Genomic DNA, 23,678 nt, shown 5'->3' with positions numbered 1-23,678 from the left:
CTGTAGAGAAATGAATTATAAGTACTGTAAATCTCACAGGAAGTAGTAAGTCATCCAGGTTCTTTTTTAACCTACTGTTTTGTGTGTACTGTGAATTGGACACTACTCTGTTCACATACTGTTTTCGTTTCCCATATGCCAGAATCCCAACCACAATTTGGAAGTGTGTTCATCAGGTAGACAAGGAAAGTTTATGGGCAGACCTTCAACCTCTCGATTTTAACCCAGAGAGTCTACTCATGCATACACTTCAGGCAGCTACATATACCACAATGCAATGTGATTGTGATGCCACCACACCCCCACCCCACACAACTCTAATGCATGATATACTATTTAGTGGTTTAACAGCATAATACTTGCAGTTTCCGTAAAATGACAGTTGTTGTTAATTGGTATTGTTGTTTAGTATTCATCCTCTTAGTTGTGCATTTCTATAGTTTTATGTGGATTTTTATACATCTCCACTTTTTTGGGGGCTGCAGAATTAACTGTATAGTTAAAACACAGTGCCCACTTCTGCTATGTACTAATTGCAAAAGCAATTAGCTTTCTGAAAATGTAGCTTTCTTATAAAGAATTTCCCCTAACTGTACTGCTGTCCTCAACCCTCACCAAGAGGCCTCTTTTTCTGTAAAGCCAAGTTTCCCGTCCCCAGCAGCAATTCTCAAAGATCTATTTGATTATATCTCCCTGTATTCATTTATCACTTTTCCTTTAATCAAACTCTGACAGTTACAGTCTCACAAATCAGATAATTTTACAGCCATGGCTGAAGTAGAAGTCTGAAAATCAATTTATTTTTCAGTGCTGTATGGATCATTCCGAAGAATGTTACATGAGAAAATTAAATCTTTCTTAAACGACTTAAACTATTTCCTGTTTCACAGATGGTACTGAATATTTGTTCTGTCAACCGCTCTACTCTACTGCATTAATATTATAATTTAATATAAAATTACAAAGCTGCCAGTGACAGACAGTCGGGAGAGTTCAATGAACATACTCTCGTAAGTGCAAGTGCAGTCCCTTTAGTGTAGCCTTACGATCATAGATTGCGCCTTTCTTAGCTGAGGTCATTTCCTTCTTATTAGGACAGCAGTGATGTTTGGGCTTTATTGGGCCAGCAGATTGAGTTTACCCAAGGACTTGGAAGTAGGTGGAAGTGAGGGATATTTGCTCCCACAGAGTGACTCTAAGCCAAGCCTCTTTTAAAGGTTCCCATAGGAGGACCGTGTTCTAGATTCAACATGGAGTCATTGAGAACAACAAAAAATGATGCTCTTTTTAATCTTTTAAAAGGGCAACAGTTAAATAAGGTACACAAAGACTTGAAGACCTGATTTGTAATAAACTCAAACTCTTCAATCTAAAGTTACATATTTAAGTCATGTTCTCAGTCCAGATGCTGATTACAGATCTGTTTATTTCTATCTATAGATCCATGTCTGTACATTCCACGATTCGCCCACATGTTGGAGTTTGGTGAAAAGACTCATGAGGTCTCGATGACTGCTCTCAGACTGCTGCAGAAGATGTAAAGGGACTGGATGCACACGGGACGGCGACCATCGGGCTTGTGTGGTGCAGGTAGTTTGTCTAATGTTCAAATGTTAAACGCAGAAGGTATTGTATTCCACAGAGGGAAGAATCACACATGTTTGGAACAGCATGAATCACAACAAAATCTTCATTTTTGTATAAACTATCCCTTTAAAACCCAGTCCTTTCTTTGTTTTGGATGAACCTCCAAGTTGATAAAAGATTCACTAGGCGCTTCCTTTGTCAGCTTGAAATGAAAATAGTCTACGTGTTTTTTTCAGTCTTCAGTTCTGTGCATCTGTCAGATCATAAAGCAAATCCCTTAATGTGCTAAAAGTTTGACACGGGAACTGGAGCAGCGAGTTCCATAACAAGGATAAAAACAAGATCACGGCAAGTGCTTTACAACCGCGCAGATCTCGGTGCCCTCGATCTGAAGCAGAACACGTTGGTCTCTGCACCCTGTCGTCAGCAAGATGCCTCGACTGCTCAGGAATAGAAGGCAGACTTCCTGCCTGCATCTCTAGTTCAGCTTTCTCTCGCTGTCTCATTTCTCCCATCTAACATTCGCTGCTGCAATATCTGAATAATTCATCATTAATCATTCACGGTATTCAGGGGAATATGGTAAGTGTAAATGTCAGTTTTCTGTATTGAGGTTGATTGTTTCAGAGCGAGGGGAGTAAACACAACTACACGTCAACAAAGAACAAGATAAAAGCAAAAATGAAAGATAATGGGTGTCACTCACTGTGCACATGTTTGTGGGAATGTTTTTACCCAGAAATAATAACTCATCAGTAAATTCACACTTAGATTCTTGTTGAATTTAGGATACAATTTAGAATATATATATATATATATATATATATATATATATATATATATATATATATATATATATATATTATATATATTTTTTTTTTTGACAAAATTAATACTTTCATTTAGCAAGGATGCATTAATAATTTAATACATTGACAGTACATAATTTTAAACTGTTATAAAAATTATATTTCAAATAAATGCTGTTCTCATTCTATTCATAAAAGAATCCTGAAACAAACAAACAAACTAATGAGCAGCATAACTGTTTTCAACATTGATAATAATAAGAAATGCTCCTTGGGCAGCAAATCAGCATAAAAATGATTTCTGAAAGACACTGAAGACTGAAATAATGTCTGTTGAAATTTCAGCTTTGCATCACAGGAATGAATTAAATGTGTATTAATGTTGTCACTGTACCAAAATTTCAGTATTCGGTACCGATACCAGTGAAAATCCACGGTTCTTGGTACCAATTTCGGTACCAAAGCAAAACACAAAAATATTCGAATTAAAAAAAAAAAACACTTTTTATCACTAAAAATAAAACCAATAACATTCTTTATGCTTATTTACAATTATGTTTAAAGTTTTTCTACAAGTAATATAATTATGAAAAACCGTAAACAAGTTTCACCCAAATTTAATTTGTCTTTTAATTAATGAAATGTAAACATTTAATTTTTTGGATAAATAAAGGTGATTTGCTATTAAAATTTAAACATGGAAGAAATATTGTGTGCTTTATTTCTTTAAAAAATAAAATTTTATAAATTTTTTCAACAGTAGTAGCAGTATCACGTACATTCTACTAAATAATAGTAATATTTCTAGCACAATGCCTTTATGTAAAATTGAACTTTTATTTTGACGGGTTACTTTTATTTTGACACTGGTTTTACTCAAATGAAACGGTAAAATGCTTGTGAAGTGACTCAGAACAGTTCTGGTGATGTTTATGTATTTCTGTCCTCATTGAGATGGCAGATGCTGAAATTACTGCAAGCGGCACGCGCTTCAGTCTATGTAGTAAACAAACCATTCATTCATTCACTCAGAGACGCGAAGAACATGCAGGATTCATGTTTCAACCAACTTTTGCGGCTTAACATTTACAGATACTGGTCCATACGGAGATTTGATTTGATTAATTTATGCTAACTTTGACAAATTCCGTGACTGTCCATATTAAAATGTGTTTCATTATCAAGACTGGATTTTGAGATTCCGTCTGCGTTTTCTGCTTCGCGGAAATCATAGCGCTGTATGCGTCAAGAACCGGGTTGACCGGGTCCTCGGTACCACCGGTACTTAAAGATACCTGGTACCGTCACATTTTCATTTTTTTAGTACCTACTTGGTACCGAAGTACCTAGTCTTTTGAGAACACTAATTTTGTATTAAATTGTATTAAAATGTATTAAATTTATAGTGCAATTATAGAAATAATCTGTAAATATATTTGATGAGCATTTGCTTTTATGTTGACAAAAGGGATTGTATCGGCTTGTTTTGTTATTGTTCTTTTAAACATAACTCTACAGCACAATTTACATAATGCCTCCTAACCAGGTTACTATATCACACAACACACCTCAGTATCTGCAGAGATTCTTTTCCAGATGCTCCATTACTATAGAAAATGCACCCTCAACACTTTTGCATGAAACATACATTGTATGCTTGCATGGTGGTGAAATGTCATACAAATTGAGAACAATACGTTTTGGGACAAAACATTTATCCTCATTTTCTCTCCCTCGTCCCCCCAGCTCTGCTCGTAGCAGCTCGTATGCATGAATTCCGTCGTACAGTGAAGGAGGTGATATCTGTTGTCAAGGTGTGCGAGGCCACGCTGAGAAAAAGGTGAAGTTCATTGTAGATTCGAACATATTTTTATACAGTATGTAGGGAAATTGTCTGCTTTTACCAAAACAAGTAGTGACCCGACTTGTGTTTGATACGTAATGCTTAAATACCCTACACTTAATTTGTCACAGTAAAACTAGGGATGTACAATATATATCGGTATCATATTAGTATCAGTCAATATTGAGTATATCCTGTCAATATTATTAAATATAATCATCCAGACTAACAGAGTTTGAGGATACCCCCACCAGTGCCCTGACTATCGATGAGTTCATGCGAGTGGACCTTGTGAAAGAATGTGATCCTCCATCTTTTGTTTTAGGACAGAAAAAACTCAATGTGCAGCAGGTACTCATATGGGGAATACATGACCGTTGAGAGTAAGGAGGCATTACATTTATCAAAAATGACAGTATTCATAAATACATTTTCAAAAGGCATCTATATTTTATATAAATGCTGTCCTTTTGAACTGAACCTGAAATAAACCAGGTTCAGTTTAGATATGTATCACTGTTTCCACAAAGCTTTCCACAAAGTTTTCAGTGTTGATAATAATAGGAAATGTTTCTCGAGTAGAAAATCAGCACATTAGAATCAATTCTGAAGGATCATGTTACACTGAAGACTGGAGTAATGTATTTGAAAATAAAACAGTTGTTTTAAATTATAATAATATTCCTTATGGTTGTTTTATCGTACTTTTGATCAAATAAATGCAGACTTGGTAAGCATAAGAGACTTCGTAAAATCATACTGACACAATACAATAGTGTGTGTGTGTATATGTGTGTGTGACAAGATATGAAGCTATGAGTATGAAATTCAGCCATATGAGACTCTGGATAAATGGTTTTCTTAATTGAAATGTCATCGTTTCAGCTGGAGGAGGAGTTGGCCAAGAAACTTGAGGAATATCAAGGTTAGTCTGTCCTCCTGGAATAAGATATTGATTCTCTCTATTGATTCAACATGGCATCTGAATGCTCTCTGCGGTGCGTTATCTCAGCTACACTAAGCATTTCAACATTTTCCCAATGATTATGAATGGCAAAGTCCCTTGTGGTTTGGAGCGACAGCAGCTGTTTCCATATATGTCTCCGTATATTAGGACTATACGTTATTACTTGACGTGCCATTAGCTCACTCTACCAGGGAATTCATGTTGCATGCTGAATATTTTTCAGATTCAAAATCAAACTGTCAATCAGAGACATCAGGCTTAGGTGTATGTGTCTGTATGTTGTCTGCAGGTGAGATCAACTCATACCGTGATGAGATTGAGACACAGCTGGCAGTGAGCAGCAGAACCAAACTGAGAGGGATTTATGCCTCCTACGCAAGAGAAGGTAGATCAAATCAAGTGTTCTGCATGTTTATTTAGTACACCTAGGCACAGCTGAGCACAGTTAGCTGATGATATTTGTTCTTAATAGAGATTATTGTGGGGTTTTATGCCGATATTGGTTTTTGATTCATGCTGTGACTCCCTTTCAGATGATGACTGTGCGTCTTTGGCCTCTGGGATGACTGGAGACGAAGACCCAGAGGATGAGGAAATGGAGGCAGCAGCTCAACATCTTAACCAGGAGTTCATGAATCAGATGCTTGATCAGGGAGACCAGGGAGGAATGGAGGATCAGGAGGGGAGTAGGGATACAGTACCGCTCTCCAGTCAGGCCACACATGTGCCTCTGACAGCGCTCCTCGGCCCATTGCCCAGTACAACCAGTCTTGATCTAACAGACTCCATTCGGGAATGCATCACAGAAGAGGACACAACAAACCCGTAAGTGTACCACTTCCTCAGTACAGTGTGATGTTGTCTTTTGCCAAACACATTGCATTCATTACAAAATACTGCATCTTTCTTTGCTGTTTTATGTGAGGAACTGTGGCCCTACTGTAAATGCTCAAATTTCAGCATTACCTTTTTTTTTTTTTTTTTTTTTTTTTTTTACTAGTGATGGTGCCTTTTCTGTTCAAATTTGTTAAGTTAGTCATTAGTAGCTCTAGGTCAGTGGTTCTCAGCGGTTTTGACTCAGAGACTCCCAAGACAAGATATTATTCAAACTGATGAGTATTACCTCTCTGGTAATAAAATAAATAAGTCACATCATTTATTATTAATTTATTAATAAAAAAAAACCCTCAGTTGGATGTTGTACATCTTTATTTTAAGTGTTTTAAGCTAAATGAATTAAGATTTCCTTAATATATTCATTCAAATACTTATATCAATGATTAAATCATTTTATGATGTTTGGGTCCTTTAAAAGTCTGGAACCACTATTCTAGATGGAATTGCAAACCTTTCACATTTTCTGTAGGCATTTTAAGGGGAAATGTGGTAAAAGGTGTTGATTAAGGCTCAGAGTACCAGGGTTCCCACAGTACTGGAAAACTTGGAAATATTAGGGATTTCCATGGTTTGATTTCCAGGCCTGGAAAAGTTACAGCAATTATTAAATTCTTAGAAGGTCATGGGAAAATCTGGAAAATAGACTAAATGAATTCCGCTCACAGATGACTGAACATTTCTTGGAAATTTAGAGATCAGGAATTGTGTACGATTATTGGTATGGCTGAATGCGTAATCAGATTAGCCACAGTATTGAAATTCATCATGAAAGCAAAACTGACGATTCCTTATTTATTGAAATTGTCTTATTGTAAATTTAATGTCAGTGCATATAATGATTTTTTTTGAAGAAAATTTCAAATGACATATTATTTATTTATTATTATTATTATTACTCTTCATATTATTTCATGAATTATCTTAATTGCTTAATTCATAATTTTATAATAATACTATATAATTAATGATATTTTATTCAGTTTTTATATGGGTCCAAACTCTTGTGGTCCATTTGTCTGTTTAAATGAAATATTTCCTGACTATATCTTCAAAGCCACTGGGTTTCTTTGTTATAAGATGGATGACTGTAGGAAGTGTGGTGAATGTTTAATCTTTAGGAAAGCTTTAACCCTTTGCTATTGTGAAAGTCAGCGCTCCGATGGAGGCTCTGGCAGACATAATCACTTAGAGCTTTTTGAAATCTTTTAATAAGAGCTGCTCCAATCTGTCTGCTTCATGCTGAACAGCAGAGCAAAAGCCAGATGTACTTTCTCATTATAGTGTTTTTATGATGATCTCACTTCAGTTTATAGCGAGCATATGATTTCAGAGACGGGAAACGTATGGAGCTTTACTCCGAGGTTATTAAATGCTGTCCTCTTTTACTCGCACAGATGACTGTATTTGTTATTTGACTGTCGTTCAACATGTGTGGATTCAGTTAAAAACAATACACTGTTGGCTGCTTTTATTTGATCAAAAATACTATAAAAACTGTAATATTGTGAAAAAGTATTAACATTTCTATATTAAAATATTTGAAAATATCATTATTCCTGTGATGGCAAAGCTGAATTTGAAGCATGATTACTTCAGTCTTCAGTGTCACATGATCCTTCAGAAATCATTCTAATGTGACGATTTACTGCACAAGAAACTTACTGAAAAAGTTACTGGTCTTTCTTGATCCTCAAACCATCTTTTGGTCAGGTTGATTTGATTGATGTGGCTATCTGCAACAGATTACTTGATTTACAGAGAGCTTTAGATTACTGAAATTCAAGACCACACTGGAAATAAAATGTCATAGTGACAGGACCCAGCTAAATATCACAAGATCTGCCCAGCAATACTTTTCTGACCTCAGCACCTGCTCGCTAGCTGAACTCGGGTTGTTCCCTTTTAACCTTTGACCCTGACCCCGACGGCTCCTCGACCTAAGTGTTCCCTGCAGCTCTGAGTGACGAGGAGCAGTGGTTTATCTGACGCAGCATATGTCTCCTGAGGCCAGATCTAGGAGATCTGAGCCGAGCTGCTTTATTTTAAAGCAGTTCAGACTGTGATTTGCTGTCTTAGCAGCTTTGCGTGGACTATTTCTGCTATGGCAGTTTGCTGATACATTTCCTTCGTCATCATTGTACTTTTGCACGAGAAGGTGATGATTCTGCAGGACTGAAAGCCTCTTAGAGTCACTCATGCAGACGTCTTTATGGGGTTCCACTTAGCATGGATGACTCTCACTGCTCACAACAATACATACAGCTGCATCTCTGGTCACTCTAAACGTTGGATTGTGAATGTGTGTTTGTGTGTGCACTGAAAAATTAAGACAAAAGTACAAAGAGCAAGAAATAAATGAGTTATCGGAATTTTTTAAGCAAAAACCAGAATGTAGAATTCAAATTGGCTCTCAACAAGAAAGCACAAAAAAATATGAAAAAATGTGCATATATAAAAAATAAAAAAAAACATTTTCTACAGCTATCAAGAAAATATTATTTGATTATAATTTTTTATTTTTTATTTTTGAAGGTCATGAGGATGTAAGAATGAATATTTATTTTATTTAATGTCACAAGGATGCTGGAGCCTGTCCTATCTTCTGGGGCCTCCGGGAAGGAGACACCTTGTATAGTTGACCAGTCCGTTTTTATTGTATGTTATTTTATTTTACTTTAAGTATTATCACTTTATTAGTATTTATAATCGTATTATCAGCAGGCATATTTTAGTGTAGCAGGAAAGTGCAAAAACCTGCATTTTTAAACTGCTGCAGTATGCAGGTCTGCATAAATTTTGTGTTATCTAAATAGGCAACACATGAGACGGACACATACAAAGTGAGAGTGAGGGAGAGAGGTAGAAAGCAAGTGACCAAGAATGTGTGTGTGTGTGTGTGTGTGAGGTCTGGCAGATGCCTCTCTCACTCTGACAGGCTGTCGGTACTGAAGTGTCTCACTCTTTCAGACTGTCTGTCTCTTCACTTCTCTTGGGATACATGAAATTCACTCTCTCTCTCTCTTTCGTTCTCTCACTTTCGCTGCAGTGAAGGGAGCGACTGGCCAGTTCTATAGCCTCCTTTCCATCAATAGCATCTGTTTCACGCAGGTTCGCTTCCCACCGGCGCACCAGTTTTAACCTAGAAATCTCCCTCGAGAGGCATCTAAGGAGTCCCGCTTATTTAATCAATATATATTTTTTCAGACCAGCAAGTGCAGTGAAATATGAATTTTATCTGATGATGATAAATGGGTTTGGGAGTCCATTATCAATTCTTGTTTTTCACTATTCAATATATTCCAACCCCATACAGAGCTGGCCACCAGATCCTGGGTAATGCTTTTCAGATTGACTCTCTGTGTGCGTGAGAGTGAGAGAATGAAAAGATAAAAATACGGGAAGTATTTTCCCTCGGGCTTGCTGTGGTTTTATGAACCTTGTTTGAACTTTGCCATTTCAAATGCCAGGCATTAGCCAACATATCCACAACTGAGATATAGAGAAGAACTTTCCTCAAAGGAGAGGCCTGTCTGTTCTCACAAAGCTTCATGTGACCCTCCCTTTCCTGGATCTTTGAAATCAGGATATTGTGATGTTCTGGTGTGATGAGCAGCTTGCAGCATTAAGAATCTCTCTCTCAAAAACAATACATATATTGTACCGGCATCACAGGTTTAAAGAGAGCATTGACCACTAAGGCTTTAAAAATAATCTAAATTTCTCCAGCATGGACAACACATTTTTTTCATCAAATTTTCCAAATGATGCTGAATCATCAGTGAGTACAGTACTGTTACTGTTTTGGAACCAAACAGTTAGCACACATGCTTTCATATGATGACCTGTGGTGCTCATGTAGGCGAAACAGTTTGTATCCAGCTTGTGTCCTTTACTAATCCCATTCCCCATTTCTTTTCTTTACTATGTAAGTGGAAAAAGGCTTAATATAAAAAGGCGCATATAGATTTTATTGAAGACAGTTATGTGACTCAAATTAGTATGGCACACTAATGATCTTATAATGAGCATATTAATGAGTTTCCTTATCCCCTCATGGACTTATGTGAATGGGTTGTTCACACACATCTTTTCCTACTATGGTAGTACATTATATGGATACCATAGTGGTTATCAGCCATTATTAGTTTTTTTTTTTTCATGTATTGGTTGATATTTCTATATTTAATGGTACATTGTACAATCTGTGTATTTAGATTGCCTTTCTTGCAGTGTTGTTATAGTTAATTTAAACAAAGCTGAAATAATATATAAATATTAGATGAAAAACTTAGATAAAAATAGAAATGTTGCCTTTACAACCAACTTAAGTGGAAGTGTTAAAATTACTAAAGCTGAAATAAAAATAGATTAAATCTGAATAGGAATATTTAAACAAAAAAAAATAAAAATAAGCAAAAGTAATAAATATTCAACAAAAATGAAAATGAAAATTGAACAATAAAAGCTTATTCGAAAAGTATCAAAAAGTACTGTAATAATAGATAACTAACATCAAAATAACACTGCTTTGCCATTATTTGACACTCAGTTAATGTTTATAAACACTAATATTTACACTAACACTAATTTTTCATACTGTACATTGTACATTGTTATAATGATAAATTAGAACTTCTTTTAATAGACACAGCATTTTAAAAATGCAGCACTCATGCTGTGAGTCCCTGAAAAACCAGTGAGATATGTTTACATAGAAACCATAAAAAAAGCACCAACATGCCTTGTAAACGGCCCCTAAAACTTACAGTGTTAAGTGCCTATTCCAGGGGTAAAAAGTGGAATTGTCCTGTCTTTAAAATGGGTATTGAGGAGGCATGTCATGAGTGTTCTGCAGCAGGGACACTGATTGATTACACCTGCTTGCAACTCCTCCCATACTGCATTGCTGCACTTCATTTCCTGTTGTGCACTGAGCTTCGGCTGTGGTGATGCTGCCTCACGGTCCAGTGCGCTCTGAGCGCTGTCCCTCCCTCTCTCTGCTGTTAATGCCGCTTCTGCTTGCATGTGTAAAGTATCGATTTAATGGCCTGCATGCAGTCAGACAGCTGTGCTTGATTCAGAGCGATTGACCAATGGCTTGGGAAACGAGAGAGAAATGGGAGACTGCGTGTAGAGTCACAGTTAGTCTAGGAGGACATTTGCTGAATGACGCATGGGAAAGCACATCTTCCGCAGGCAAATACAGCATTTAACCTTTCAAGCAGATGTGTTTGACATGATCAAAACATGCTGAGGGATAGCGGAGAGCAAAAGGCTCTTTTATAGTCCATCCACATCTATAGTTAACTGCATGTGCAGAATGTCAATGTGGAGTCTGATTTAAAATATACTGTAGCTGCCTACTGTAGCTGACCCGAAGACAAGAAAACCCACACATACACACATATATTCTTCACTTCTTGGCCTGCTTGCCCATGGCACAGACAGTGTGAGCAGGTGGTGAGGTTGGAAAAGGCCCTCAGAGGTTATTGTGCCATATTGCAAGAGGTTTTTTTTTCACCATGTCCTCGTTTTTGTATAAGCGTGAAACACTCTTAGTCCTCAAGATCTTTTGATTCTTTTTCAAGATTTGAGCAAAAGAAGCTAGTTTACATTTAGAGTAAATGTCAGTGGATCTTCATAACATGGGCATCTCTTGTTAGCATTATGAGAAATCTAATAATTTATCCTCAAAGGATAATACCGGTTGATCTTTAAATTGATTTGATTCAATGGGAACAAACGGATGGTAGGTATTATTATTTTCTCCAGCAAATCACAGGTTGTAGTTATATAATGACATATAAAATCTCAAAATGCAAATGTTGCTCCCAATATTCATTCATCTCTGTGGCATTTCACAGTGGAGCATCAAGCTGATCTGTTTATTTGCATAATGATTCATATGATTCATTATGTAATCTGGATTATGTTCAGTCAAGTGCATACTCATATTAGAGGCTCGATCCTCATTGAAATATGTTGGAGCATATTGGATTATGAGCATTTAATCATGTCTTCCATTCTTAATATCATCATACAAACAACGTGCAACATTTTTGAATAAAGCAAGGGCCCAAAAATGAGTAGTCTTCAATCATTTTCTCACCTGGCTAACCCTGTTCCTCTCTCTGTGGAACATATAAGGAGAATTTTGAGGAATTGACACAGCTTTTTTTGCATACTCATTGACCCTTGGCAAAGACCTTCCCCCCTTTGTTACTGGTGCCATGTCTGCTCTTACACGACACATCATGATCTCATGCAGTGAAAAATACATCACTGAGCAAAGAGGAAACTGGGAACTGACAACACGCCAGACAGAGCTGGTTACTTTAGGTATGAAACAAAGTATCAGCTTTCAAATGTTGTCATTTTTTAAGAAATTCAAACAATAAATACGGTTTTGTGGCTCTTTAATTAGATTCAGCGTAATTATTGGTCAGATCGAACGTCAGTCAAACTCCCTGAGAAGGGTCAATTGCTAAATCCAAAATGATAAATGACATCTCAAAATCTGATACTCTTTTGTTTTTGTGAAGCCAGATTTCAAATCAAATATGGTGCCACAGGTTGGACATCAGTAATACCAAATCATTTGATTGCATTTGTCTCATGAACAAACGTTGTATTTGATTTGAGAATAACTAATGACTTAAATTTTCATTTATTCATCACATAGCTACTGAAATTCATAAGTACTCATTTTTTAAAACTTTTTGGTACTTGGATTTTTTTAAATTTTTTTTACATATATTTATTTGTGGAGTTTAACACATTGCTTCGTACTGTTGTGCTAGTTTAGAGCTATTGAATGAAAAACATATATTCTTATTTCTTTCTTGCCATTAAAGGGATTCTACACCCCAAAATGCAAATTTTGTCATTAATCACTTACTCCCATGTTGTTCCAAACCCCTAAAAGCTTCTGTGTCAGCCTCGCTGCACGGATGCACTGTTTTCGTTCAAATCACAGTGTAAAAACACGTTGCAAATGTATCCTTGTGTAGTGGCTGACACAGAATAGCGTATGTAGTTAGCATTCAGCGAATATTCTCCAAAATGGCACTACGGTGATGCGGAGAGACACAGAGGACACAAATTGTTGAATAAAGTCATTATTTTTGTTTTCTTCGCTTACAAACAGTATTCTTGTTGCTATATAACGTTACAGTTGAATCACTGATGGAATTCTGACGATGTCTTTCATACTTTTCTGGACCTTGACAGTGTAATTTACTTGGCAGTCAATGGGACAGTCACAAGCCTCCCGGTTTTCATCCAAAACATCTTAATTTGTGTTCCAAAGACAAACTAAGCTTTTAAGGGTTTGTGGTGGAGTATCCCTTTAAGATGAAAAAACTATCTAAGATGAATTGGATGGGTTTTTTTTGACAAAAGCTGCATTATGCTACACCCCCTAAAGGTGCAGTCTCGTCATTCCAATAGGAATTGAGAGTTTTGTTGAAGGGTAAAAAAGTTCCCCATGCAGACTCATGTTCAAGCTGGACATGCAAATTCAACACACTGACCAACAGAAATCTGCTTAGTTTGAAAGTGACTTTTTCTGAGAATTTTTCAAAAATTTGTGACTTTTAAAATGCAGCTAAAATTGGTGTCTTGAAGCTGTATGCCATTCCCTGCTAGTTGTATTTGCTTAGTCTGTGTGACCTTTGAGTGAGTACTTTCACATTTTTCAACCCCCTTCGAAACTGGAGCTCCTTGTGAGAGGCTACCATCATCTATCCAACCCCAATCAGCCACACGACAGCCTTCTAAAGAGCAGAAACCTGATCGCGCCATGTTGTTTTTCTTTCTCCTGTCTATCCATGCTGGCTGTGCAATCACTCTGGGGAAACGCTGTGATTTGCTCCACTAGGTTTGATATGTGACAGCCACTCCAAGATGCCTGAAAACAAGTCCAATTCCCTTATAGACCAGTGTGCCCATGTTGGTCCATGGCTGAGCAAGTATCCTATCTCTGTCTTATGGACGATATACCTGGATTCAATTACAGTCCTGCTAAAGATTTAGAATTCACCTACCCATTGAAAACCAGGTGTTAGAGGAGCAGGCATTTGGAGATAGTAGAAGATGTAACAGACGGTGTGAATAAGGTAGTGAGTGCAACCACAAACATTTTATATTAGATTGGCCTTTGACTGAAACCATGTGACAAAGAAATTGTGAGTTAGGACAAAAACATTTGTACACAATTACTTGACCCACACAGCACCCAAATTACAATCCTCAGTCTTCAAGGGGAGAATAGATTTACCTTCCAATATCTGTGCCATTGATCTGAATGTGTTGTTATTAAGGAAGCTAGTAATAAATAAGTCAACAGTTTAGATTTTTAAGGGGACTTTAAACTATTTTATACCCAGGAACTGCAAATAGTATGCTCCTTTCATTAAAATGATGATAGATATATAAACTAAATCTGTTTCTGTATTTAATAAAATTGTAAAGATTTAGATTTATTTATTGCTTTTAAAATCTAGAATTGTCAATAGAATAAAAAAAGTCATGATTAATTTAAAGATATCTGGTCTATAAAAGGCAATGAAACAGTAATAACATCAAATGCATTAAAATTACTGCCCCCCCCCCCCCCCCCTCAAATTTTCTATGGACCCTCAAGCATTCCAGTGCTGACCCCACGTTATATAATGTGGCTTTTTTTTTCTTTCCCTGGCTGTTAAACTGGAGTTAGAATCCATTTTTTAGAAGGTGCCTCTGATGTTTGCATCTCAAATGATACTCAGTCAAATGATACTTGACACTACAGCCTTTGAAGTAATGTGATGTGTCTTAAACCTCACACATGCAAGTGTAAGAATCTGAGATGGGGACAGATTGTGACCTATTTTATTTAGTCTCAGTTCAGATATTTAAATCTGTTCTCCCTGGTCATGTCAGCGCGTGTGAATGTGAGTCGGATGGCCACAGTAGAGACAGCATTCAGATCTCTCTATGTTCAATTAATGAACATCTGGTCTGGATCCACAGAGGCTCCACCAATCCAATCACAATTTTCCCAGGCCAACTTTGCAGCTCTTTATATTTGGAGAAAGAATTTTTGTCATATGAACATCAGCTTTAAAGTCACTTACAGAGAAAGTTTTTTGCGTGTCGTTGTTTGCTTTAGTTCAATCCTTTGGCTAGGTTTTTAAAAAGGTTAGCTTAAATAGATCATGCAAAACTAAATAGACATGATATTCATGATCAGGGTGTTTATTTTGTGTTAATTTATATACTTGATCCATCTTTAGTAAACACTATTGAACATTGCATTTCAAACGTATGTCTTTAATTCTTTACCTATTAGATTCTCATTTACAGGCAGAGATGCTGCTTTATTTTGTGATTGTTTTCTTTCATCATGTCTATTTACAGCTCTCTTTTCTTGCCCTGATCTCATCTATATTTATATATTCTTACAGACACTTGCTAATTATATTCAGGTGGTGTTTATAGCACATATTTATGTGAATCTGAGGTTACAAAAGGACATTTTGTATTGTAGCACACAGTTACATTGCTGTTCATATTTGCCTCAATATGAGATTTTAATTTAGGGATTAATGAATGTGACACTGTGGATTTTAAGACAATTTGGGAAAGTTTTTGAGGAACACACAAAATCCTTTCATATCACTGCTAAGCCTATTAATGGCAATTACACAACAAAGAGCTGGCAGTGCATGCGTTATTGGGAGAACGCCACCAAAGCACTTCCTGTGTAGTGTACCATCTCTGACAGCTGCAGACTCCAGTCAAGCAGGACAATTTTCTTCAGTTACATTCTGAAATGGGAAATTCACCTGAATAGCCTGCAAGCTATCTGATGGGAATTGCTTCCCCAAAAATCACATAATCAGACTCCTTTGTCATCATGTTTTTTTCACTTTATACATTTTTCTGTCTTTCTATAGTGGAGGATAAATCAGATAATGGGGAACTGGATCTAGATGGGATTGATGAAGAGGAAACTGAAAAGGTATGTAGGTTTGTTAATGGATTTATGGATAAACACTTATATTCACTTGACTTGCACTGCTTTTTTTGTTGTTGTTGTTGGTTAAAATATCTAAACATCTTTACAAGAAGATACATTTATGTAAATAAAAATTCTTTATTTATGCTCATGCTGAAAGCATGTGTTATGCTTTGTGTGGAAAAACTAGGACAAAAATACTAATTAGCGGAATACATTTTTTTTGCAGTGTAACACATTACTGTTTTTTTTTTCTGAAAATAGAGTTTGAAACTTTTATTGAACTTTAGCAGGTCATGTAAAGTTCAAAACACTGTCTGATGTTCTGCACCCCGGATTTATAAATGATCACTTCTTAGCCTTACTTATCAGCATAGGCCTGTTATCTTCTCTGCAGTACATTTTGAATGAGATAGAGGTGGAGGCCAAGACAGAGCTGTGAGTGAAACAGAACGAGGAATATTTGAGGGAACAGAAAGGTAAGCCAATAGGAAAAGAAGAGCTTGATGCATTTATTAACACAAGCTCATACACTTGATCTGTGCTGACGTCAGAGGCAAGCGACTACTCAACCGCAGAGATAAAAATTCAGTGAAAGGAAGGATTTTGTTTTTAAATACTTGCACAGTGAACTGCTTCCTGCAGTTTCATCCCACGACTGAACCTTGTGAGATTAAGTTCGATTTAAAAAAATAAAAATATTAACCTCCTAAAGTTAATCTGCTCGACATTCTAAGTGTTTGTTGGGTTTTTATTTTTTATTGGTTTTTGTGTCTACTCTAAAGCACTACATTTGATAAAGCCATTGTGTCCCTATATTTGTTTTCCAGAAAAAGAGGAGAGAATAGCTAAAGAAAAGGAACAAGGGACCTATAAAGAGAAGGTGAGTAAGTTGTGACTGTGTATGACTGCCTGGGCTTCCCTCACATGCCGGGGTCTTCAGATACTCAGCAGCTGCAGGTCCTAGGAGACCACATACTTTCCATTTTAACTTCACTTGCTCCTCTGGTTTCACCCCAGGCTCTCAGTGTCACCTCTCCTTAACCTGTCTGCTCTGACATCTGCACCGTGAATCCCAGTCGGGGTTGGATTAGCCGGCCCTGCTCTACACCTTTAATGAGGTGCCTTGAGCCTAATAGCAATTTCAGGTAGAGTAGTCAACTTGCAGACTGTGAAGAGACTTGTTCCACTTAGCTAGACGAGGAACACGGTCAGTGGTGACTAGATCAGATGGGCTTGATAGCTTTTCCAGGCTACTAATGGGATTCTGTCACTTTGCTGTTGACAGCTGTAAGCCTGACATCATTATATCTAGGCCCAGTGTGGAAAATGCACTGTTTAAATGAGACCCAGATGCCCAAAGAGATAGAAATGATCACTTACTTAAGTTACCAGTATGCTTTTAGCCTTCAGAAATGTTTTTAGAAAGCCAAAGGACTCTATGAATAAGAGCCATGTAAGCACTGACTCCAATGTTTGTTTTTCACTGTAAACAAGTCCTATTCCAATTTGTCTAGCCAAAGAAGCTGTCCAAGAAGCGAGAGCCGATCCTAGCCAGCACGGCGGGAGAGACCATAGAGAAGATGCTGGAGCAGAAAAAGATCTCCAGTAAGATCAATTATGATGTTTTGCGGGACCTCAACAGCAAGGGCAGCGGGAGCAACATCACCCAGCAAGCCGAGGATGTGCCTGCCGGTGCTGATCCGCCGCAAGAAGCAGCCAAACAAGAGCAATCTTGGCCTCGCAAAACCTGCAAGCCTCATGGGCAAGAGGTGAGGATTTATTTAAGAGTGAATCTGTTGTTTATTTGTATTTTTTTTTCACTTGGTTACTGTTGGCTCATGGTGTGCTTTGCAACTTTTTCTGCTTTTTCACTCCCTGAAACCACTAAGTCTGTCTTTATGTACTGTAGTAACAGGGACCTGCTCCAAGTGGCAGAGAGACTCTTTTGTTTCTCAGACAAAGGACGTGATCAAAAAGGCTGTTCCTTTGGCCTTGGAGGACTACATTTTTCTTCTTGTCGGCCTCCAACATTTTGTCTTTGCTTTGCTCCTTTGGCTGACCTTCACAGTCATTTCCACCAGGAGAAAGCTTGTCATCAATTCAGTGCCAGGACTGTCTGTCTGCCATCACCTGGCACCCTGTAGTGCATGCTGGGAGCCTGCCCCTTCTCCAATTAATAGTCCTCCAGGGCTCCAAACGTCCCTGTGAGAGAAGTAATGAATATACGACAGACGGAGCGCAAGATCATGACTTCTACACTTTGGCATTGAAAGATAATTTCTCATTGTGTTATGTCTTTCCTCCAGTCCATTTCGTTAATGATAATTACTAATTTCATACTGAATGGTGAGATGACGATGAATCAGACATATGAACGCTGTCGGAGACCTCATATCCTGAAGCTTTGAAAAGGCAATTTACTGACCCCTTTGTTTTCAATCTTATATTCATGAACGTGTTTGAAACAAACTATACAACTCTCACATAGCTTTTATTACCTTTGAGATTTTTGTAATCTAAATATAGTGGATATCCTGAAGATATAAAAACATAGCTGCCTAGTGTTGTCACTCTCTGTCCCTGGTGGAAATCCAATATATTTTCTTGAAATTATTATTTTTGTTACACTACCCTTCAAAACCTTGGAGTCGGGTGGACTTTTTTTATGTTTTTACAGAGAATTCTTTAATGCTCACCAATGCTGCATTTATCAATGCAAGAAATGTTTGTAAAATGTATTCGCAATTTAAAATAATTGTGTAATTTATCCCTATGATGGCAAGCTGAATTTTCAGAATCATTACTGCAGTCTTCAGGATCTTCATTATATGTTAGAAATAATTCTAAGCTGATAATCATATCTAAAAACATTTGTGCTGTGTAATATTTTTGTGGAAAATCTAATACTTTTTTAGGCTGTAGAATAGAATCTAGTTGTTTTATAACAATGTAACCAAACCTTTGAATGGTAGTGTCAGTTTTTTTTTCTTAGTTAATTTTCCCATATGTTATTCAGGAATTCCTTGTTAAATTATATTTGTATGTCCTAAAAGCCATTTTTACATTTATTTACTTCATTTGTTAATTTAATATCAATATTTGTTCATGAAAATTATCTAGCGTTGCAAGGCATGATGCAAGTCACTTTGCTTGAAATTTTGTTCTCTCCATCAGCTGGCAGCAAAGCAGAGGCCAGTGTAAAAATATGAAATCATCATAGTCTGATGACACTGTGGAACAAATTGGATGATAAACTTGAATTTAGTTCCAGCTCCCGTTGAGAGAGCTTGTTGAAACATGGGAACATTTGTAATGAGCTGTCATGGGAGGGCAAAGAGTTTTAGTTTCATTGCCATGACTTGCAAGTAGCAACTGTCTAAGATATTTCACGCAGTACTTTTAGAGATAAATGGTTCAAAAGAGCCAGTAGCCACTTTTCTTTTCTCAACTGACTAAGTCTGCAGAAATGAATGTCTAAAATCGCCCAATTGCTCATTGTTCACAATGCATGCAGTGCTTTCTGTCAGAAAACTCACACTCCAACTGATCAAAGCACATTTCTTCAAAGATTTTTTCTTATATGAGCTTTTCCATAACTCATTTTTGGGCCTGAATAGATCTATTTGTCATAGTTCTATTTTTCTAGGTCCTGTTGTTACTCTTCTTCACTGCCTTGAGTGGCTGACAGACCCCTTAGACTCTCTGCTAACCAGGTAGAATTGGTAACATCCCTCCCCCTTTACCAGCTTCACACACCAGCTGCCAGATTGAACCTCTGCACGACCTCCAAACTAACAGCAAGGTTAAAGCGCTCCTCCAAAAAGATAAAAAGATAATTGCCCTCTAGTTCCTATTCTTTCATTTCCTTCCCCCTTTTTCATCTCTTCAAACCTTTTCCTTTTCTAGCCTTGTCTTTTTGTAAAGGCTTACCGTTCTTAAAATTGCTGAGATTTGCTTTTTGAAGTGTAAATCTGATCTCGGTGTGCGAGGATGACCTGTCTATACCACTCTTCTCGGCGTACCTCAGAAAAAATGACAGCCTGACAGAACAGCTCCAGCATGCTGCCTGATCCTGTTTCTGAGCCTCATTTTACAGTAACAGCTCCCGCTTTGAAATCACACCCACAATTTAAGGAGCAGCATCGACCATGGGGACTTGGGAGTGAAGAAGTATATGTATTTCTGCTCTCTACCAGATCCAGTCTGGATTTTTTGCTCCATGACAATGTGAGTGGAGATTGATTTGTACATAAATGTTAGCTTAAGGTCAGACGGTATGAGTTATTCCTGAAATGTGCTTTCCACCAGGCCTACATTCTCATTTATTTTGCCTGGCACATCCTGAAATGGCCAATGAGCCCGGGTGCCCTGATGCGTTTCACAGATCCCTCCCTTTCTGTTTCCACCCTAACGTTAGTCCACTTCCAGCAGTATGGCTTTTCGCTTATTATAACAGCAGGCTTTCAGTGTCCATACTGTTAGAACCCATCGACTTGCATTTTAGAGGGCAGGAAACCCAGGCAACCGACTGTGGAGTGTGTCATTCGGTCCGTCTCAATGGAGCTCCTTGTCGCCAAATCCCCTTCACCACCTCCTAGCAACAAGAGCAGCAGAATGAGTCATTTTGTTTGTTTCTAGCATGGACACATTGACCCTGGACCAGTGTGGAACCGTCTGGCTGTATAGCAAAGTCGTTCTCTAAAGACTTTTGTGACAGGGAATCTCTTATGGTTGTACTCGTAGGCCTAAGTGAGATAAGGCGATAGGAAGGAACTCTTAGGATCATCTTGTGCCAGGTTGTCTTCCTCTAAGCTCAGTGAAAAGGTTTTAGTATGGGTTTCTCAGCATGGAGGGCTCTATTGTTTGAGGATACCATTTATCAGTGGGTTGAGATCTGTTAGTCCAGAGGATGTCTGGTGGTGGGAGTAAGGGAGCCATATCCTGCTGACAGGAATCATGTTGGGTTTGAGGCAAAGCAGCTGGATTGTTTCATTTAATATAGTGAGGTCACTAGAAATAACTCTCTAGAGCGGCTCTAATGAAATCACAATGATAAGGGAACGAAATCCATTGTTGATCATAGATCTACAAGACAACCCAAATGTTAGCGTGCTTGTAATAGCTGTAGTTGATCATTTTGGTACGAACATTTTGGCTAAAAATCAATGAGACCACACTTTTTTTTTTTTTTTTTTTTGCCATTCTTAGTTCTATAAGTATTTTCGCATTCATTTTCTCGGGGGGGGGGGGGGGGGGGGGGGGGTACTTTTATTTTTCGGGATTTTGTTAAGAAAATACATTTCAAAAGTACAGCATTTATTTGAAATCATTTATTTGACCCCAAACTGTTGAGCGGAGTTGTATATATAATCATAACAATCTCATATCTCATGTCTTGTACGGTTTATATGTTACTGTTAAAATATGGAGAACATTGAGGAGATTTTTACTTCCAAAACTTGCCTGTTGTGCTCTATAGACCTCACACTCATCACTCACCTCAGTAGATGTTACAAGGCCAGAAATCTGCAGGTGATGCCGAGAGGCCATCTTGAAAACCTTGCGAGCTCTCTTACCTTTCCCTTCCATCTGCACTAGAGTCACAGAGGGAGGTTGACTCAGTCGCAGCACACTTCTCAAGCTGTGTCAGCAGGAGGCTTCTCCCACTCATCTTCCCTACTGACTCCAAGCCGTTAATGGATTCTGCTCTCTCTCCTGGTGGCATGAGGCAGATATGCATGTACAGATGTTATTGTGATTGCAGGTGATTGAACCTCCTGTGCACTCTCCTTGCCACTGCTAAGTTTTGATCGCTTTGTCGTACACAATGCGCTACAGGTTTTGGGCGAAAGCAGTTACTAAGCAGCAGTCCCTTTGATGAGAAGAAAATTGCTACTTGCTCCATGGAGGCTTCGTGGCATGTCAAATTCTTCGTGCGTGATCGGTTCAGGCGTTTTCTCTCCCACACACTGTTTTGTTTGGTGGTAGGCAATGATTAAGAAGTCCCTTCAACAGCGCCATGGTTGGTGACTGTGAATAATATGCGTGTTGGTGGCAGTTTACAGGATACTTATAGTATATTGCACATTTGTGTGTGCATGTTTTTTATACGTAATTTTGGGGTGTCTGTTATGTATACACTATGGTTCGAAAGTTTAGGATTAGATGTCTCTTGTGCTCACCAAAGCAGCATTTTTTTTGATCGCAGAAAACCATAAGAACAGTAAAATTATGAAATTATTATGCTATTAATTTTGTCTTTCAAACTCATTAAAATGCACAAATTCATGAATTCACATAAAATGTTAAATGCACTTCATGTTGTTAAAAACAATGAATGGAAAATAATTTCTTAAACTTTGTATTTTTATAATATAGTACGAGATTATCCTATTTACATCAATGCAATAAACAAGATGCTCAAATACTCAAAAACACCTACTCAAAAGTCTTCTTAAATCACAACAGTGAAATCAGGGACAAATCCAACCTCCTCTCTGTTGCTCTGGACTGCTAGAGGGTGAGATATAAATATAATCACACCTTTCTTCTCCTTCATGGATCTTTATTTCTCTCGAAGCCTTGTCACCGAGTCAGACCTCTGGGGGCCTTTCTTAGTGGCCTGCAGGAAGTGTGATAAGATGCCTTGTCACCATGAGGTGTAGAAACCACTGGGCCCTAATTGTTGTCTCCTCCAGGGTCAGATTGCAGGTCTTTCCTCTGTATCTCCTCCATCATGCTAGATCTGAGAGAAGGAGCTGAATGCATAATGGCTTTGTCCTTCAGGAAGAGGATGCTCTGTGAGTATTTGTGGGGAAGCTTTTTTGTTGTATGTTGCTGCTGTTCTCAGTGCAGACAGACTCTGTGTAAGCTTCCCCACTGTTTTATATGAGTTCAGTGATTTTTTTCATGGTTATTATTGATATTTTTCTAGCTGTGCAACCACTTTGAGGTGGAATGAGGTCCACTCCCAAAGAGGTAATAGTGTGTTTGGCTATTATAGGTCATTGCAGACTAGCCGTAAAGTAGTTTAGACACTGGTTTGAACACCATTGCCTGATGTTTTGTTTACCTTCTTTCTATCCTTCACCTTCACATTTCTCATTCTGCTTAAAGCTATTTTTGAAATCGTAATACTGGTTTAAATTCGTTTTAAGCATGAATAAATGCAAAAGGGATGGAGTAATCTATATTTTAGCTAATTAATTTTTAATTATTTATGAATATTAGCATTTTATGTTTAGACCTTTCCCTCAATCTGCTTTCCGACTGCCCCTACAACTTAAACACTTATACCCCCAGCTGAAAAGCAGGGATTACAGCTGCGTACTGGCACCCAAAGCTGGTGGAGAGCCTCCACCCATTACACTTTTCTCCCCCCTCAGATTTATTTACACAAAGCCAGCTGCCGTGTGATATTGGCTCAACAGAAATATTACTTCCCCCTGTCAGATTTCATCGACATGCATTATTGACAGACTGGCATATGGGCCCAGCGGAGCAGAAGTGCTCCCTCTGAAATGGCTGAGTCTGGGCCAGCTTTTTTTTTTTTTAAACGAGAACACACTAAGA

General features: G+C 37.8%; 1 protein-coding gene across 1 annotated transcript in view; it reads left to right on the top strand.

The window, feature by feature from the left end:
- Window positions 1-23,678, top strand: part of brf1b (BRF1 RNA polymerase III transcription initiation factor subunit b) — a 70,951-nt gene that overhangs the window by 31,061 nt on the left and 16,212 nt on the right. The window contains 11 exon segments of the mRNA XM_059513630.1: window positions 1,441-1,590; window positions 4,143-4,236; window positions 4,464-4,590; window positions 5,125-5,164; window positions 5,496-5,591; window positions 5,740-6,035; window positions 16,047-16,106; window positions 16,501-16,582; window positions 16,934-16,986; window positions 17,621-17,799; window positions 17,801-17,875. Coding sequence (XP_059369613.1) covers window positions 1,441-1,590; window positions 4,143-4,236; window positions 4,464-4,590; window positions 5,125-5,164; window positions 5,496-5,591; window positions 5,740-6,035; window positions 16,047-16,106; window positions 16,501-16,582; window positions 16,934-16,986; window positions 17,621-17,799; window positions 17,801-17,875 — 1,252 coding nt within the window.

Source organism: Carassius carassius, chromosome 27, assembly GCF_963082965.1.
Source record: "Carassius carassius chromosome 27, fCarCar2.1, whole genome shotgun sequence".
Classification (NCBI taxonomy): domain Eukaryota; kingdom Metazoa; phylum Chordata; class Actinopteri; order Cypriniformes; family Cyprinidae; genus Carassius; species Carassius carassius.
Note: the sequence above shows the minus strand (reverse complement) of the source record. Positions and strands in the feature narration are given on the sequence as shown.